The sequence below is a fragment of the Ptychodera flava genome, chromosome 7 (assembly GCF_041260155.1).
Source record: "Ptychodera flava strain L36383 chromosome 7, AS_Pfla_20210202, whole genome shotgun sequence".
NCBI classification, from domain to species: Eukaryota; Metazoa; Hemichordata; class Enteropneusta; family Ptychoderidae; genus Ptychodera; species Ptychodera flava.
This window is the reverse complement of record NC_091934.1, coordinates 29720024-29741258: the sequence shown is the minus strand read 5'-3', so window position 1 is coordinate 29741258 and position 21235 is coordinate 29720024. Positions and strand designations below refer to the sequence as shown.

At 38.3% G+C, this 21235-nt stretch overlaps 1 protein-coding gene across 1 annotated transcript in view; it reads left to right on the top strand.

Annotated features, from left to right (window-relative positions):
• The first annotated feature begins 4952 nt into the window (after positions 1-4952).
• Positions 4953-21235, top strand: part of LOC139137221 (tumor necrosis factor receptor superfamily member 5-like) — a 29145-nt gene continuing 12862 nt past the window's right edge. Inside the window, exons 1-4 of the mRNA XM_070705211.1 lie at positions 4953-5104; positions 6483-6600; positions 7503-7763; positions 15934-16186. Of these exons, the coding sequence (XP_070561312.1) occupies positions 5051-5104; positions 6483-6600; positions 7503-7763; positions 15934-16103 (603 nt within the window). The 5' untranslated portion in view covers positions 4953-5050 and the 3' untranslated portion in view covers positions 16104-16186. The remainder of the gene's footprint in view (positions 5105-6482; positions 6601-7502; positions 7764-15933; positions 16187-21235) is intronic.

Below are 21235 nucleotides of genomic sequence, written 5' to 3'. Positions count from 1 at the left end.
AGATTTACCTATGTTTTGTACTGCAAAACAAAATTATTCACAGTTTTCTCATAGACTCCCATGAACACTGAATCTACATTTCGGTAAAATTCCAAAATTAAATTTCCGGGGAACACATCCATTTGTTACCACCCTAGTCTAATCAAGTACATTAATATTGATACTCGGGAGTACATAAATACACAGATTTACCATTTTTGTATTGGAAAAAATATTCATAGTTCCTCATAGACTCCCATGTAGGCCTATAGTGGATAAACATTTTCAGTGAAATTCCAAAATCAGATTTCTTGTACTCATAATATGCTATATTCAAATCAAGTACAATTATGTTAATTGTTCAACGTCTGTATATGCACAAGTTCGTACAGCAAGTTTTTCATTGGAAAAAAAATATATACAATTTTATCATAGACCCCCATGTGTAGTGGAGAACATTTTTGGTGAAATTCTAAAGTCAAATTTTTTGTGCACATACCAGCTGTAATATCTATAAATGCACAGATATAGTTTTGTATTGAAAAGTATTACATAGTTTTCTCACAGACTACCATGTATAGTGAATCAACATTATCAACAGCTGATTATCAATTAAATCCAAATACCAGAATTTTGTACACACATGCATGCACAAAAATATTGCAATCCACCTGTAATTTCTGTCCAATCTCTTTGAGGGGTAATTTCAAAATTATAGCAAGTCAGAAGGGGAAATTTGAACATTAAGACCTTGTGAGTTTGCAAGGGGGTAATTTGAAAAAAAATCTGAGAATCTATTTTTTTTTATTCTATATCCCCCTCCCGAGGTGTTTGTATGTGCAGCTTTACTCAAGCAATGTGGGGGATGGGGGTCATGAAATTTTTGTCATCTTTAAAGGGGGTCATCAATTTTTTGGTGCAATGGGCAGGGGTTCACTTATTTTGACTGATGCACAGGAAAGATTTGCCGGCCTACCCCCTGCCATAATAACTGAACGCTCCCTAATATACATTGCCAGATACAAGGCTGCATGTATGGTAGGCGGTAGAGGGAAAACCAAGTCCAGGTCTATCCAAGTCTCGGTGGAATTTAATTTCAAAATTGAAAGGAATATGCCTACATTAAGCGAGTTGTTCTCCATCACAAACATCACACAAAAGCGTTGAAGTGGAACACTTTACACTCGAGAACAGCAACAGGCCACCATTCTATGGGAGACGATATAGTATTTGTTCGGACATATTTAATCATAGGTTAATCATGGCTTTTATTTTCAGCTCAATTAGCCTTGGCCTAATGTTCCGTTGTTTTATCAGGACATGTCAGAACACAAAATCTTCAGAATGTTTCCGTTAACAAAACATTAGAAGATTAAAGGTACAGTGGTTTTTATATTTAGAAAGACAGCAGACCTTTAATCACACTTTTCTTGAGACATTCAGGATCAGTTTTTTAAACTGATAAGGTCATCGGTTTACGTAAGCTTACCCGTCATAAGCTTACATTTTGTGCGTCACTACTCATATATAGGCTATACTCACCATAAAGGTATATCAGATAGAATTATTGTAATGAATTACATTTTTGTGAAGTGATATTATCACTTAAAGCTTATAAGGGATTAAGGTTTTCTTCAATCTGATTAAAATCGTCTACTTACGCGTATGCGGTATTTTCTCTTGTTGTTGCCCAGTGAGAGGCGACAGCAAGAGAATACCACGTAAGTATAGACGTCTCCGTACTCTACATCTGATTATAATGAGATTGAGGTTTTTTACAAAAACAATAATGACGGAAATATTGAATTTTATCAGCAACTTTCATAATCATAAATTTCATTTTTTTTACACTCTAAGGGACCGAGGACAATTAACGGCAGGGGGTGAAGAGAAAATGGGGGGGGGGTGCCACGAAAAAAAATGAGTGTTCTTGGGATGGGCCATGAAAATTCCAGGGAAGGTAAGGGGTGGGCCACCAAAATTTTTTACACCATGACAGACAGAGAATATTTTTCAGCATTTTTGTTCCTTGTTGAAGCTGGAGTTCCTTGTTAAATTTCTTGTAGCATGATGAAATACCAAGTCTTAAACCTCACAATGCAGTTGTTATGTGTAAAATGAGCAATATTATTATTGAAAATTGACTTCATTTGTCAACAATAATAATGGTTGGTAATGATACAGAGGCTAGGTTGAAACTGATTATTTCATCATGCTATAGGAAGAACTAGAATACGTAGTGGACACACAGGAAAAAACAAAAGACCTTTGTACTTGGTATCTGCTTTATACCTCTTCCAGACCATTCATGTTTATATTTGCTTTAGTGACAATTGTTGCTCTTTTTGTTCGAAGTGTGTTCTATTTTGATCTCCTGCCTTGAAATATGCATCATTTGGTCATTCGTTAAATGCAAACGTAAATGTTCTTCTTTCCCCTCAACTTTATACTACAACGATTCTCAATGTTCGACCATCGATGATATCACATATATGTTCCGTTGTTATTTTTTGAGCACATATTGTGCAGATTCTGATCTTATCGATGTCCCATCCTGTCAGGTTTTCAGAAATGATACTTTTAGTAATTTGCACTTTACATTTGACGAGGTTTCTAGGGTTCTGAAGACGGTCGATTATAGTAAGGCATGCGGCCCAGACAAAATCCGCCCACAATTTTATTACAGTGCACAGATGAGTTAAGTGTCCCGCTCTGCATTATTTTTAATAAGTCTCTCAGTGCTGGCTATTTTCCGTCTGCCTTTAAAATCGCGAATGTTGTTCCGATTTTTAGTCTGGTGCTAGGAACAATGTCACAAATGACAGACCAATATCTCTTTTGCCACTTTTTATCACGATTTTGTGAGGGTTTAGTTCATAAGTATATTTACAATCACGTTAAAAGTACTATTCACGATTCTCAGCATGGGTTTCTTCCGCGCAGATCAACAGCCACTAATCTTCTGTCATACAACAAGATTATTACTGAGGCTGTTTCCACTGGTTTTCAAGTAGATACCATTTACACTGATTTTTCAAAAGCGATTCAGTTAATCATCAGCTTTTGGTTTACAAATTAAATTATTGCGGCATACATGGTAACCTACTCTCTTGGTTTTATTCGTACCTGGAGGGTAGGAGACAAAGGGTTGTTATCGGTGGGCACGAGTCTGCGGAGATGTGTGTTCCCTCTGGTGTTCCTCAAGGTTCACTACTGGGTCCGCTTTTATTTATTTTATATATAAATGACCTGCCCATGTCTATCTATCATTTGACCATGTTTCTGTATGCCGATGATTCGAAATTTTCTCGGATCATCAAAACTGAATCGGATTGCAGGCTACTGCAATCAGATATCTCTCTTGTTAGTAATTGGTGCAAAAAATGTTTTGTTATTTCATTCTCCAACAAGCGTATTCCGGTTCATTCCAATTTTAAGCTTTATAAGCAATCAATCACACGTGTTGATGTCATCAAGGATCTTGGTGTTTATTTCTCCAAAAATCTAAGCTTTGTACATCACATCAATTGCACAATCAAAAGAGCACATCAATTGGTCGGTTTTATTAAACGGACTTGCTGCGACTTCACTAATACCACTGCCATCAAAAGTATTTACATTGCACTTGTTAGGAGTATCCTTGAGTATTGTTCGGTAGTGTGGTCTCCACACCAGAAGTCGTACATTGACAAAATTGAACGAGTTCAGAAGAAATTTATTAAATTTCTTTGTTTTAAGGAGGGTGTGGAGTACAATGTTGATAATTATTTTACATTATGTTCTTATTTTAAACTTTCGCCTCTTTTTATTCGTCGTCAAGTTTTAGATCTTTGTTTTATTCACAAGTGTGTCAATTTCATTACCGATTGTCCAGATATTAATAGCTCCTTCACTTTCTTTGTGCCCCCAAGGCGTCTCAGGTCTTCTGACCTTTTCCGGATACCAAATCACCGCGTTAACCTGTCTAAATATTGTTTTTCGTCTCGGGCAATGTCACTTTTAAATAGTGTCTATCGTTTTGATACTGATTTGTTTACCAGTCTTAGTGCTTTTAAAACCAAGTGTCATCTGTATTATTATCTCTTGCTGATAGTCATTTTACTACCGAGAGTTTTTGATGTTTGTCAGTCTCTGCATGTTGTAATTTGTCTTTTTCATGTTTTAATTTTTCTCTGTTTGCATCCAGCTATTGGGCTATGCCTGTTGGATGTCAGAATAAATAAATAATAAATAAATAAATAAATTTGGAAAGGTATTGAGGGTCAGTAGCTGTACATAATTTGGCTAATTTTTAGTATTTTGTGTTCTGTGTGTTTCACTTGAAGTTCTTATTTTACTCAGAGTATGATGAAATGCACAATTGAGCTTGTTAGACTAACTTGGAGATGTGCCGTGAACACTGTCATCATTAAAATAATTCATGTCTAAATCAGTGCTTCAACTATAACAACTATAACAGCACTGAATGAACTTGTAGATTGTTTATAAGGTATTTGGTAATTTCATGAGATTAAAATAGCACAACACAATACTGAAAAGTAGCTGTAGGTGTTACAAGTAGTAGGCCTAAAGCTTGAACATATGTTATTTTGTTTGTTTATTATTTATATATTTATTTGTTTATTATTTATTTCAAGAATGCAAGAATGTTGTTTTCACTAAAGCATATATTAAAAGTTATTAGGATTATATATGTGTGTACAACTTTTTACCTATGTAATCTTTCTTTTTTGGGGAGGGCCACAAAAATTTTGTTGCTGGTGATGGGGGGGGGGGCAGTAAATTTTTTGTGGTGTTAGGGGGGCCTGTAAAAAATATATGCACCACATATTTCTCTTCCAGCCCCCCCCCCGCCGTTAATTGTGCTCGTTCCCTAACGCCTTATGACTCTATGAACATGAGCACAGCACAGCAACTACCGCAGCAAAGCCAGTATGGAGGTAACACATTACCCAGACTGCTTTGCGGCGCTCTCTTCCGGCTCTTTTTGGCACGTGATAGGTTTGTGTGTCACGGGACGTACATCCATGACGTACATGATCGTATACTTTGTAACTGAAGCCGGTCCAAGATGTCCGATTTAGTCGTATCCGAAAATATTCCGCCCTTGACCACCTGTATAACGGTAAGTAGATCCGTGATATATTAAAGAGGGGCGGTGAAGCCATCGGTAGGTAGGAGGGGCAGGCAATGCAGAGAGTGACGAGCGGCTTCTCATCCCTCAGTGTTTGTGAGGGGACAAATCCCTTACGTGAGTTTTCGGTAACCTTTATTGGTCAACTTTTAACTCATTACCTGACACAGGTTGTGGATTGTGACTACATGTGATACTTTTTGGGATGTCAATAGGCCATGTGATCGTAAGAAGACGACGATTCAACAAATTAATAGCTGTTTTCGTGCGGGTACCCTGTAACTTTACTGCAAGACACACCTGCCATATCAGACCAGTTTCTCGGTGTCAGCCACTACCACTACTGTAATGTGGGTGCGGCGGTGTGGCGTCAAATGTACATGTTACTTTATACGTTCAAGGCATGACCAAACGTCAAACCGAGGGAGGCAACACTCTCTCTGTATTTTGAATTCACACATATGCAAGCTTAATTTCGGCAATTCAGCCGTATATGTGGGAACCAGATTTGAATGTTAACTTGAAGTATAGAGCTAAAAATGGATGCTGGAAAGTAACTAAACCCACATTAAATTCAAATCTTAATTTTCGAATTCAAAGTGATTTAGAGTTCTGTTTTTCAAATAGTTGACATATTGATTTAGTTATTGTCTTCATAAATTTGAAACGGTTTACTAAGAATCTTGTACAAAAACGGTGAATTTGTTGTGTGTCTTTATGCTGCTGTCGTCACTTATAGCAACGAAATAGTATACATGTGAGTGGTGTGAATGACAACAACATCCGGTTTGGCTTTGACGTCAATGGCGTTGACCTTTTGCTGAACCAGAAAAACTTGCATGCTGTGGGAAATTAAGAATTGTACTCAAAGGACAGGGAAGCCAGGGTAAACAAGTAAACAGTGACACAAATCAACAAACAAATTAAACAAATGAATCAAACAACAATAAACAAGTAATAATTGAATAAATAAACAAACAAAAAAACACAACACACAAATAAATAAATGAAAATCAAATTTAAGGGAAAACACTAAATTGAATATGAGTTGAAATAATTAACAGAACAACACATGCAACATATTCAACAACATACTCCAACAAGGGATGGGACTTCATGGCTACCAATGCCATGCCATGGTTAATCATATAATTTTTCCTACCGCAAATTGTTATGAGTGTCTCACTGCCGATGAGTAGAAATCCTTACCAGTTGGCAAGAGGGCATAACAGGTTACACAATTGGCCCATTTACAATTTCAAACTGACATCGCTCAACGACAAAAGTATCCTATGAAGGAGTTTCTTCTTTATTTTTCCTGAAGTACTTCCTATGCATTACAATGACAGCTGTCACATCGTCTTTTCAGGTGACTTGTTTGTTCACTGTAATACAGGCTGCACCAATGAAGAGAGATACCACTACATGTAGCCCAGAAGATCACAGGTACCCATTTAATGATATGTGTTGCAACATGTGTCAACCAGGTGAGCCATACTAGTACATATCCTATAATGATTGCAGTTACACAGAAACTTGGCTTTTCTCTGGTATGACTAGCTGTGCATTGTGTTATACTTGTAGCCAGTGCAACATCAACACACATTGTACTTCGATTTGCGGGTAAAAGATTTGCACAAATTTACCCAGTAAAACAAATCTGGCATGAGTCTATTGGTCCTGTGAAAACTATTAATAAAGACTCTGTGATCAAATGTGACAATCCAGTGAGTCCAAGATAGTGGTCCCTTTCCCTGCTGTATGACAAGAGTGCAAACTATTGGTTACAAAGAGACCTGCAACCGATTCTCAGAGATTGACTCAGTTAATGTGGAAAGGAGGCAGATCTGCTTGAGTCTAGTGGACTGTTGACATTCCAGCTTGTGTAAATCTAGTCTCCGTTATTGCTGTACCTTGTCAGCCTGCATTCTAACCCAGTGCAGGCAACCCAGTAGGGTACCTTGCTTCATTGCCAGCACATGTAGTTCCCATTTTTTTGCACAGTCTCAGTTCATGTGAATATCTATGACTAGTACTGTGTGTGATATTTGAAAAGAATCTGAAAGAATCTCAAACAGAAATTGAAACAGAGCTGCATTTAGGTTCAGACTATATTACTGATCTGAGATATTTCATATGACACACAGTCATGGGGCATGACATTTTCATGCGATCCTGCATTACAACCCGATGAATTAAAACCACCTTTGTTCAAAATCACTCATGTCCCAGATTTTTTGAAGTGTTTTCCCAAGGGTATAATTTACATAAATGTATAAAATTTGCACAACTTTAGCCAGAATTTCAAATCAGTACAATGCGGACAGTTCTAATATTTTCATCTAATTTAATTTGTGTTCTTTTTTGATTTATTTTCTTGCCCCTTTAGGGTATAAAGTTCACAAGCACTGCACACACACACCAGATGACGGCATTTGCGTACCGTGTTCAGAGGGCTACTTCATGAGTGAGTGGAATGGTGCTACACAGTGTTTGCCTATCAACCTGTGCAACAAATCACATGAACACATCAGTGTGCATGCAAGACCCGATGGGACGAGTGACAACATATGTGCCTGCGACCCTGGATTTCAATACACAGCGTCCGGAGAACTCTGTATTGAATCACCTGTGAAAGACTCTACTCAGGGTAATTAAGTTGCTGATATGCAGTATTTTCCTTCACAAACATGAGACTTGGAAAAAGTTTGACTCCATGGAACAGAATAAGTTTCAGGAATTAGTATAACAGGTTATTCGGTGGAATAAAACTGCAGCTTTAGTATGTGTGATATACAGATATGTATACAGCATGCAATTAATATTGTAACTGAACTGTCATCGGTCTATGTACTGCCATGGCAGCAATTATATGAGCTACTCCAAGAAAATGAAGATTTGATAATATAAGGTTATTCATAAATTTATGTCCGAGTACATCGTGCAGCAAAGGTATTGTCAGAGACGCGTACCAGAGCGTACGATGTACGAGGACATAAATCCCAGTATTTTGTGAATTACCTTATTATTATACACTTTTTGTAGTCCAACTTTACCAAGAAAAAGTCAAAATTGAAGCATTTTTGGAATGACCGATGCGCACTGCACTGAGCGATCGCGAGCAAATTGGGAATGCGTTCGGCGAGTCCGCTAAGAGTACAGAATAGAATTTCAACACACGCATCGCAGTGCATGTGGTAGAAATTGTAGATCAGCAGCATAATATCACTTATCATTCACTGGTTTTGGATTGACCACTATTAACTTAGTGAAGGACTGAATGTTTAGAAGTATATTTTTGTTCAAAATTTAAAATCATCTCTCCTTTCCTTTCTCGTAAAGGTGTTTGATGTCAAAGGTCAAATAGGGTCCAATAACACCAAAAGTTACTGTACCTCCGCATCAAAGTTATTGGACTCCACGTCCTCTGATACCGAAACTTACTGTACAATGACACTCAATAGGTTACAGATGGGGGTGTGTAATAATATGTTGTACTCAGGATAAATTTTTGTAGCAAACCATAACATTGCCAATTGTATACTTGTGGATGGAACATTTAATGTATAATCTAAGCAGCACTTGGTATGTGTCATCTACATCAGAGTGCAGTTGTTGTTCGATACATGGCAAAGGCCCTATGTAAGCATTAGAAAGATTGGAAGTTGGAAAACAAAATGGCTGCCATATGCGCATATTACCAAGGTTGAAGACTGATTTCCCTCACAAAAAGCACAATTTATCCAATATTAAAATCGACAGCAATGGCTTCAAAGCCATGTTTAAATTCATATCTGATATTACATGGTATATTTGCGTCAAAATCCATCTCCTGTGCATTTTGGGTGTTATTTCTGTGGGGACCTATGCTTTCAACACAAAACAACTCACTTTCAGGCCACACATGCTGTATACTCAATGGCTTAAAGAGGAAAGTCCCCTACAAAAGGGGGATTATGGTAAGACTATGCAGATGTGAAAAAGCCACGCTACGGGTAAGACGCACTCGATTTGCTCCGAGATTTCCAGAAATTCGACGGGTGAACGGCGTTAATTTCCGTCCAATCTCATACATGACACCTGTGAATGTATAGCGACTGCCTTTATGTCGAAAAAACGTTGAAAAACACTGTTATTTAATACAGAGAACGCATATTTTCACAAAGTGTGGGTCCAGAATGTCCATTTGACCTCTGTTCTAAATGTTAATGTATGCTGCCAATCATGATTACTCAAATTCAAATTGCGGCCTAGGCGATCTTGATCCCTGCCGAGCACAACAAACAAAGCGTACTGACTTATCACTAAAATCACCGTTATGTACGTACCTAAACACACGCATACACAACCACATACAACGTAAACGATACGACACATGTAATGAACACGCAAGAAACGGCATTTTCTTTTTGGAGTGATTGGTGGTCTTGAAAAAAAAACGTTTTGTATGTGTTCCTGTAAAAAGTTATGAACATTGAGAGTCTTCACACGTCGTTTTGAAGGCAATCACAATTTCATTTTTTTTCTTCAGGCATCGAAACTGAATCTTTTGGCTCACATTTTGAGGAAGTACCTTTAGCATTGTGACAAGCTTGGTCATGTTTATATCAGTTGATTCAATTCAGTTGAGCTGAGTGGAATTGAAATTTCAGTGTCGATTACATCGTTGTAGATCGATCATCCATGATCATCCATACTCGAGTACTCATCGACGACGACCACGGCCCTGCACAGCTGTCCTGGGGGACTCATCAGCGTCATTTACTTTCTTTACCAATGTATTTCAAAATATTTGGCTGACCATTGTCACAGATTACTAGTAGTTTCCTTTTGTTGAAGATTCTGGCTTACATATCGGAACAGCAAGCAGCGTATGTATAGTATGCACATATGCAGGCTCATCTATGAAACTACGGCAACTTTTCCACAACGTCTCAGTCACATGTCATTTGCATATTACGAACGGTCGTCGATGTTTTCCGAGGTTACCTATCCGAGGTAACCGGATATGCAATCTGCGCTCACTATACTTCGGGTCATGCATACCAAACTCTAAACTGGGGGTCGTAACGTTTTAAATCAGTTTTACTCAAATTTCTTCACCCTTTCCTCTGATTTGTTCGAAATGCCAAAATTACACGGAAAATAAGCTTACGAATGGGTGAAGATTTGTTTTTCAAATTCACAAGTTTTTTTTTTCCCGTTGCAAGCTGCGTGTAACCCGGCCGTGCGAAGTACCAGTGACCGGCTATTATCTACATCACTGCCAACCAAAAAAGCCATAAAGCTACAAACAGTAGAAGGTTCTAACTTACGATTGCTTACGATCACAATCTACTACCGTCCTTAGAGACTATCATCTATTTGCTAGACTTTCCCCTTATTTTTATATGTCTAGTTTGCGCGTTTGTACCGAACACGAGATGTTCAGGGCTAGATTTAAACTCAATACAGTGCCCGAGGAAATTCTCTCCTGAACTAAGTCAAGACCTTCGTTTTCTATCTTCCTTCCGAAACTCGTAATACTCTGTCCATTTCAACTACTGGCTTCAATCACAGCGCCTTCACATTCAAATCACCCGCTGCTGTTGTGAGAAAGTATCCGTTCCGTGTTGATGAAAGCCGGGGTTGAAACCAGGGGTTGAAAACCGGTCCCATTTGAAATAGCAACGGAATGTGCACACATCTACATAGACGCAAAAAAGTTAGCAGAAATTCAGAGATGTATTGAAAGCCATACATCGTTGCTGTTTATTGAGTAAATTGTATGATGGAAATTCGTCTCCGAACTCGGCGATACATGAGCGGCCATTCTGTTTCATAACTTCCTATACATGTATTTCTATTGCATACCACAGCGGTCATCGCATCGCTGTCTATCGAACCGCAAAACGACTGTGATTTGAATTCAGTAAATTTATATTGGATTCGAACTCACAACGTACGGCATACAGTCACCTTAGTAGCGAAGAAATCACAGTAAAGGAAGGTCTCAGGCTGTCGACCAGACCACAGCCCCTCGACCAGTAGGCCTACTCACAGGTTATCGTAAAGTTGCTTGGATAGTTGTTCCGAGGCGGGCGGCCGCAGGTCGCCGTTTACTTGGAAAAAAAAGAACGGCGACCTGCGGCCGCCCGCCTCGGAACGACTATCCAAGCAACTTTACGATAACCTGTGGCCTACTCCACCCTAGTTATAATGTAGTCTCGAATTGTGTGAACCCTACACACTTCCGTAATATTCAGGCAGAGGTGATAATCGGTAGTTCCTGGTGTAAAAGATAGTTTATGTTTCTCTGATAAGCCAACGACTAAGCAAGTGTTTAACCATCCCGCCCAGTGTTTGCCATCAACCGACGTCACTACGACGTTGCCTATTGTGCGCCCACGGCGCTGGACTTTCCTCTTTAATCAACTGATTTGAATCTAGACATGGAGGAGAAGCCAACGATGCTGGTTTGTTGAAATAAATTGGGCCATTTTTTGTGGGAATTCAGTCTCCATACTTGGCAAATTTTACAAGTGCTGTTACATATAAATGAAATGAGTAATATCAATATTTTGAGAACTGTGAATTGTTCTTTTGAGAAGTGCCAGTTTTTTGGTGTCTGGCTAAAATGAACGTACCATCTGTGTATGGAATCTACATATCAATCATCACTGCTTTAAATTCAATTCAAAGTGCCATTGTTTTGTTGTGCCTGTTAAATTTACTAGTGAGAGACAAGGAAAGTCACTTGTGTTTCGATATAAAAAAGATTATCAACATTATATTTCCTGTGAACATCTTTTGAATCTTGATCAAAAACTTTCTGTTAAGAAAAGACCAGTTTGATGTTGCTAAATATGTTTTAATGTGTGTTTTTCCAAATTATTACTACCGGTAAACTACCCACAAACGTAGTTTAACTTAACCCTAAAAAAACATGATCAGTATCATAGTTATAGTTATAGTGAGTGTGTGTGATATAGATATAGTTCATATTATGGGAGTATGTGCCTCGATAATGAAAGACATAAAACCATTTGCTTACAAAATCAAAAATAAATTTGGCGGGTCACTGTGTAACTTTGGCACTAGAGAAATAAATTACCCAAGATTTACTGTCTATGATTTACTGATATTTGAAATTCAAAATGGCCACTATCCCAGTTCCAACTCTATGGGTTAAACATAAAGATTTTTAATTTTTTGAAAAACTAGGCAGGTGAAAAGTTTTTTACACCAAGAGCTTTAAAGGTATACTGTCACCTGTTCCAATCTTGCCACAGTTACCATGGAAAGATAAAATCTAACCAATCACAGGATTTAAGCGGGTGGCCGCTTTTTAAAAACTGTGCCCTCACATGGGCATTTTGAATACCAAGGAACGCCCCTTTGACCATATATGGTCATAATTTAGATTACAGGTGACTGTATTCCTTTAAAATGAACCCCCCACACGTGGTAGATCAGAAGAGGAGTGTAAAAGTTTGAGAGTCCAAATTGTGTCCCCGAGATGCATTCCAGCTGATTAAGGTAGCTTTCCGCCTTTGTTTTGGTATTTTGAGATAAAAACACGATTTTTCTTTTATCCCTGAAAAGTATTCCTATAATATTGATCTTCCTTGTGTGTAGAATATCTTGGTCGTGAAGTTCCTGTTTTTGGGTGAAATTCTGGAATAAAAATGTATGAGAGGCACAGTTTACATTTTGGCATTTGAGACTACCGTTAAGTCTTGATTGACAAGGGATTACGCTAAGCAAGCAGCGTCACAGTATTCGCATGCACTTGGACAACATCCGCTGTGAAAATCCCATTAACACCTACCGTTCACTGCGTGGGTCAAGACCATAGAGTGTACCTGGCGAAAGGTGGGTCTTACCGTTTTTCTCATAGGGGTGGCCGCTCCCAAAAGATCATAATTTATCGACACAATCGGACAAGGTCAGACTTATGACATTGTTGACGGTACAATTTCAGATTACAAAAATGGCCCACACACTAAATGTTTTATCTGGGACATTTTTGTGCTTTTGTAAAAGCACCAGGAGTGGTGGATAAGTTCCGTAATCCGTAATGTTAAACATCTTTGAAGAGGCTGTCCCGTATACATAAATGGTACGTTCCACTGGCGGCCTCAGTGACAGCGGGAACACTTGAATACCGCAACAGACACCCTTCACATCTTCAACATTCAAGCAACATTCGGCCTCTTTCGGCCGAAGTTTCGGCTTCTTTCGGCCCCAAGACATTTCGACACCCCCGTTACGATTTATTTTTTCCCTTCAAACTTATAAGTAACTGACAGACCAGTCATATTCATAAGCGTGACCTTTGCGTTCTGACCAGTATGACTTTTACAGTGCCGTTTAGGTGCCGCTTTTCAAACTTTGACAGTGTCGGCGGCTATTGCTATTGAAAATGATATGAAACTCTTTTTCTCACGGTTTTTCACCATGTTCTCACAAACTTTAAAGCATGTGAATGCTGACACTATACTTCTCAGTGTTTTGATTTGTAACATTTGGCACGAGTTCCCCCACCAGGTAGTGCCGAAACGTCTTTGGTCGCGTTGCCTAAACGTCTTGGGGTCGGAAATTGTGCGGCCGAAACGACTTTGCGCCAAAAGGTCTAGAAACCCGACATTGTCCGTTCGATGAGAATACTGAGTGAGTTGAACAATTTATGAATAAAAATGAACTTGAACTACTCGCGATTAGAAAATACAAGGTGGAAACAAATTGCATGGGCTTCAAGACATCGACAGGAAATTTTCCCAAGGCAAAATACGTAGCGATGCAGAAATCACACGCCACAAAACAATAGCTGCTTTGGTTTGCAGACGTTTTGGCACAATGGCAGTGAACTGATAATGTCGAAGTCGTTTCAATCCCGCGGTCCCGTTTTTCCTTGTCGCATTTCGTTACCGACCTTGACAAGGTAAAAACATACGTCGACTAACAAATGTTCATCGTACACCCGACGAATGTGAATCAAATGATTTTATGGGAATGGACACGACAACATTGTTATCACTTATCATGGCAGTAGCCAAAATGCTGCAGGACCGAAGACAAATTTCAATATGAATTTGACCGTCACAACGTAATAACGTAATCGCCCTGAGTTTTCATCAACATGTCATCATTGGTCGGTAAACCATTGAATGAGACGCTTACGGGCTAACTACTTGAATACAGTGCAAACACCATCCTAATCCTGAAATTTACATGTAATGAAGACGGGTCTGATATCATATTCGCCTGGAATCGATGGTACTCATGTTGGATACGAACGACAGCAGAGAGTTATCTATCTGTGACGTATGACGCTTGACGAGCGGTCTATCGCATGCAACTTGCGCTTGATGAAATGACGTACTTTCCTCTATGTTCATGTTTTCTCACTTCTCTCCTTTGACTTTTATGCCGCCGACAGGCGATTGGCTCATTTTAGCATAAATGACTCCAGAAACGGTCTTCACCCACAGAAATGCTGTACAGAGTGAGGACGAACTATTGTCTCAGAAATGTTCGTAGTTTGATTAGTGTTAATCGGTTTTCAAGGCGCGTGAAGATCTAAAAAATGGCTGCTCACTAGAATCCTCGGTTACTCTAACCGTAATGAATCACAGCATGGAGCTGTTCTTTTTATCTCCATGATCACAGACACCGCAAATGTACATCCACATACAAACGCAGATATTTTTGTTGTCAGCCAATACTGTTTTCCCTATATCACTCATCGGGCTCGCTTTCATTCCGCAGCCGTGAGTCGTTTCCGAGGTCGAATCGAATGCTGCCATAAACTTACACTGTAGTGTACGCTTGTCATGGAGGTAATAAGTCCAAGCGCTCGTGTAGACGGCATCGAGATGCCGTAGCAGTTCCGACAGTTAGGTCGAACAGTTAATACTCTATTTAAACCTTACAACTAATCAGTCAACAGATTATGCATAATCCCTTCCCTGGCACTCCCAAAGTTTATTTACTCATCAGCTACTGTGTAGATTGCGCTCTAAAAAGAGTACAACGCTCCCAAAATTCACCCTTTTTAGCCTCATTTCGACCGTTGACACTGATTTCAATGAGTGAATATACTGTTGAAGTTGAACACTTTGATTTCACTATCTGGTTTTAGTGTTTTGTCGGTTGAGTACATTGTTTATTGCCATTCAAAAGGAAAAACCCGAACCAATTTACTAAATCGCCTTTTTCTCAGTTCGGCATTTTGTCACATTGCAGCACGTTCAAAAGAGTTTAACTCGAGAACGCGTGAACGGAAGTTCACCAGATTTTCACAGACGTTTGTCAAGTAGGTTGTCTCCAAAACCGTGTCTCAGTTTTTTATGAAGATTTTTAAAGTCGAGTTATTGCTGCTTAATTAGGCGGCATTGTAAGACTAATCGGTGGATAAACTTTGACTCAACGATGTGAAAAAACTAAGGCCTTTTTCAAAAATCTGAGACACGGTTTTGTAGCCAGTATTCTGAAGACCAATTGCCCGTTAACACCTAAACAATAGCCCCTCTCCGCTCAGACTTAAACTTTTTTACGTGAGACCACCCATTTTCTTTACACTTTCACTAAGATCTTCAAAAAAATTCATCGCACACTAATTTTCTCGATAAAACAAAAAAATTCATAGAAATAGCTTTCAGGTGATATATAATACTTGGGTAAAAGTACACATCTTGATGGCAAAATTTACGTTTAAAATAGGTCGTCGCAAAGGCGGAAAGCTACCTTAATATTATTTATATCAGCAGATTGTGTTAAAAAATGGAAGCCCAGTATCATTGCGTTGATGCTACTTTTATGTTTTATTTTCTTTTCAGAAAGTGAAGCAACACTAGCACCATCATTTACACTGGCAAACTCAGGGTCCACTCTAACTTCAGAAGTACACAAACCAAAGTGCCATCGTCTCCTACAGCTTCAGGTTCCTACGTATCACATGATCACATCATTTCAGCACTCAGCATTAGCCTTGGTCTTATCGTTCTAGCTGCAGTCATCATTGGCATTCTAGTTATAGTGGTGTTTGCTATAGGAGGAAGTACTGCTGCTTTGGTCAGTCCACAGAAAATGGTAAGTGATGCTGTTTTTTGTAAAGGTCACACTTTGTGTGAAAAGCAGCCAAGTGTGTACTCTAATTCAAAGGGGTGAAGTGCATTAGAACTGCAAGAGGAAATCTTTGCTCCAGTTGCTTACAGGTACTGCAACATGTGTTTTATTCAGGATGCAAATGCTCTTAAAGGTAAATATATTAAAGTGTGTTTTAGGTAGTATGCACCTCAAAGGTGAAAGGGGAAAACTTTCACTCAGGCTCTCAGTGAAACTATCCACCTTTCTCTCACCACATGAAGAATAAAAATCAGGGGTCATCGTGCAAACGTTGGTACTAGAGAAACACATAACGGAACATTTACTGATATTTGCAATTCAAAATGGCAATTACTCTCTATTAAAGGGGAAGTTCACCAAGGATGATTTTTACGCTCCCATATATGCATATGTATATATGCAAATGGAAGGTATTCGTATAAGCTGGCAAAATGGCGTCTGTGTGTATGTATGTAAGTATGTATGTATGTCTGTTAGTCCGTCCACATCAAACACTCCTAAACCGTAGCACCTATGTCTTAGTATTTGGTGTACCCCTTTTCCTGCCAAGTCCATATTTCACCACAGGTCAAGATGATTAAAATTAATGAAACACAATGTATTCCATATGATGTATTTTAACATAATACTGTATATTTGAAGGCTGTTGAAACATAATACTGTAAAGTTGATTTCTTTTGGACAAAAGATGCTATAACATATCAAGCCAAGTGGATGAATATACGTCATGTTTTGGCTCAATACTGCTTCTTACTGACTTGGCTGATGGGGAAGTGATACAGTTATTACTGTCTGGCAGGAAAAGGGGTACAGGTGCACCTAGGGGTGGAGATGTGAATTTGTTCAAATGAACATGTCAGTGCCAAAAATATGCAAATGAGGGGGAAAAAAGGAAAAATCCTGCAAATGGCTAAAACTCAGTAAGCATTGGTCAGATTTGGTTGAAACTTGGTATGCAGATTTCTTTGGGTATTCTAAATTATGTGTGCAAAATTTGGATGAAATTTGCATGTTTGATTTTTAGGGTATTTTTTTCCGTTTTTAGTCAAGAAATCTTGTTCTCTGAAATCGCTCGTCTGATTGCTATGAAACTTAATATTCATGTTCCTCAGAATGACCTCAGTCATGCTTGTACAAATTGTATTGATATTGTCATATTTTTAATTTTGGGGGCAATTTTCCCAATTTTGATAAGAATTTTTTCAATCCAAAAACTGCTGATTTGATAGCTTTGATACATGTATTTGGTATACAGGTATCTAAGATTAATCTCAATATAATGTATTGAAGGTATGTTGAAACTGGCAATTTTTTTATTTTTGGGGCAATTTTTGCCTTTTTTGGTCAAAAATTTTTCTCCCAAAACTTCTGATCTGGTAGCTTTGATATCTAGTGTACAGATTCCTAGGGTTTATGTTAATTATATATATTTAAAATTAGGATGAAATCTGCAATTTTGTATTTGGGGGCAATTTTTCTCTTTTTTTGGTCAAAAAATTTGTTTCTCAAAATTTACCAGTCTGATTGCTTTGATATTTAGTAAACCGGTCCTTAGGGTTTTTGTTAATAAGATATATTGAAATTAAGTTGAAATCCGGAATTTTGAATTTTGGGGCAACTTTGCGAAACTTTCAGTTTTACTGGGATATCTTTCATTTTGTATTTTTAAGATTTGTTTTTGTAATTTTATACCTACTGGAAGTAAGAGTAATAATGTGGTGATTTAGTAAGCATTTGATATGGTAAACTGTATTTGGTGTTGAAATGCGGTAAAAAAATCCTGGCAGATTTTGAAAAAATTCCAAACAAATGCCAATAAAATTCAGCCAGAGAAAGTTTGACAAAAAGAAAAGGTGGGAGAATGGGGAAAAAGAATGTACAATGGATCGGATAAAAAAGATAATGTACCTCATCGATCTTCCAGACACCATCCCTTATCAAATGGTCCACCCCTATGTATTTTTGTGCACAATTAACCATGCGGTGTATTTTAGTTTAAGATGTCAAGTTAGGTAAGGATTTGAAAGGAATAGTCAAGTTCACCACAGTTTAACTTTATCTCTTGTGTCATCATCCTTGTGTAATTGGTTAAGTTTGTAAGTTGTTCCAGATGTGGATGTACCAGCTGTTCTGGAAGAAAACAATGTTTACTTTTCCCCGTAGGGTTTCTGAGTTGATCATTGTATGTTGAAATTTCTCCATGTATCTGGTGTATGGGGAAAGTGTAAACATTGGTTGCATGTTATGTATTTCAGTCTATGTCAAATATTGTAAATGAAAAATCAAGAACAGTTTACTGTGTGCTTGTAAAAGATAACATATTTGTCAATACATAAACTGCCTTGCAGATTGATTGTCTTAAATATTATCACAGAAGTAGAAAAGGAAAAGAAACTAATCAAATTGCTGTAACATATTCACTCTCAGTGCCTGTGTAGGCCTATACTTAACTATTTTATCATTACATTCAGCTGTTTGTTATATCTTTATCACTCTCCATGGGCCAAGGTACACTTGGGGTCAATGTCAGCACTCTGTGCCAGTCTGTGTATGTCAGTCTGTCTGTATATGTATGTCCATGTTTCGTACAATTGTTGACTTGTTTGATAACTATATGGGAGCGAACAGTGATGTTGTCACTATTTTTACATATGTGGTAGCTCTGTGGTCATTTACCCAGGAAAAACTATTTTCACCATTTATAACTCGCAGGATTTTTTACAAAAAACGATAAATAGTACAGGAAGTTGCCCATGTAATTTGAATCATGGGAAAAAAGATCCAAACTTGGAGCTTGCATAATGTGATATGGAAGGGACCATCTTCGGACGGGTATGGCCCCCACATTGTCCACTCACAGTAACACAGTAGTAAACAGCAACACAAAATCTGACAGTGGAAAGTTTATTATAAGTGATTCATTGTTTATGCAAGGATAAATAGTATAAACAAAAATTATGTAGATACCCCACTGCCTGGTTTAAGCATGGGTGAGGGGACAATGCCATACCCATGGAAAAATGGTCCCTTCCATATCACATTATGCAAGCTCCACGCCGCCCTGGAAGATATCCTATAATGCATTGCTGCAAGCCCAACGCCTAAACCGGAAATAGGCTCATTTGGCGTCAAGACACCAAGGCGAGCGGACGGCCTAGCTCATCCAATCTTGCCGCATATAGCAAGCAATTGCGATAATGACGAATGCCTTATTTCCAAAAATCAGTAAATTACATGCTTATCCATCCGTACTCAGGGCTCGAAATTAACTTTTTTCACTGGTAGTCCACTGGGCTACCATTTTCTAAAGTTGGTAGCCCAGTGACAAGGTCTGGTAGCCCATGCATGAATGAAGAATTTTTTGTAAAGGATATTTTTATTTATACCTAGACGATAAAAGATTTATTTTTCATGATTATATCCAGGAAAGTTTCAATAGAGCCGTGTTGATCTTGACTGATACCAATATTGTCAAGGGTAGCACAGTGTTGGCTTTGGAAGACAACAGTCTCCTTCATCAGAGAATTATATAATGATTATATTTCATAGTGACTTATAAGCCCGATGGGCTGGGTAATTCATCCTGTATTTTTCTCTTTGAGTTATATACTTTGGTAATTACATGTCACTATAATAAACATACTACTACTACTACTACTATACTTGCAGAATCGACAAAGAAGCACAAGGCCAAATGCATTGTGGGTAATGGACAATGCCAAAGGAAAGTGTCAAAGTGAATCAAAGGGTTTGAGCAAAGGTGTGAAAACACAGTATGTTGAGTGAGAACAATGGTAGGAACAACTGGGGCAAATCACAGCCAACATAGTTATTTGTAATGTGTTAAAAATCTGTAATCTCGATTGAGTCCTTCTTTGACACAATCGAAATTTTGTATGATTTTGAGTTCTTCAGTCTCTCTTCGGATGGTGCTTTTACTATGGATCTTTCACAGTACAGCCACACGGAAATCATTGATAGAATGTCCAGCTAGGTAAAAGTGTTGAGCAACAGGTTTATATATTGTGTTGCTCTGTATGTCGAACTTGTGATTGTTGATGCGTTTCCGCAGTGGCTGTCCTGTTTGGCCAATGTATACAGCGGCTAGACATACAGGTGATAGCATAGATGACATTGTTGGAGTCACAGTCATATGATCCTTTGATGTTGAAAGTCTTCTGATTGGGTCCGACTACAGTAGTGGCAGTATTGATGAGAGGGTACAGTTTGCATTTGGTTTCATTACAGTGTGTTGTTCCATGCGATTGGATGGTCGTAGGTAGTCAACTGGTGACAATGCGTTGTTTGAGGTTCGGAGGTTGTCTCTAAGCTATGATCGTTTTTGCTGGGAAGACTGCTGTCTTCGAAAGCTAATGTTGCAGTAAAACTGTTGATCGACACTGTGCTACCCTTAACAATATTGGTATCTATCCAGGAAGTGAATTTTCTAGTCATTTAACATCAATACCTGCAGATCATAGCCTTAGGAGAACGGTATAGCATGTGTAGTGGACAACGGTGACGCCTCAAAGTTTGACGACCTATTCACACATACGCAGAGCTTATATGCAATGTTTTATGTTCGCCATGACAACGACTTTTTTTACTCAGCACGTGTAAACATAACATGGCTAAATACGGATTAGCTATGAATTTCAGGATTGCAACTTGGTACCGTCATGTTCCTAACACTTTCGTGGCAATTTTGGCTATATTTCTCCACTATCATGGGATGATTTGGTACCCTTTGGAAAGAGTAATTTGTGGATGGCCCAACAGCTTTTTCTTTGCAGTTTGAATAATTTTGTGTTTAATTGTGATTGATACATTGTGATTAAATAACTATAAAATGAATTTTCATTGGCCATCATTTCCCGAGCCTGTCATCCAAGTACATCAGTTCAGATAATGATATTTTATTGAAAGTTTTTCCCAACAAATTCGATTGCACTGTCGCCTTTTAATTTGCACAACAAAGTCATAGGATATCCTTTCTGTGTCCACCTGGGTTGA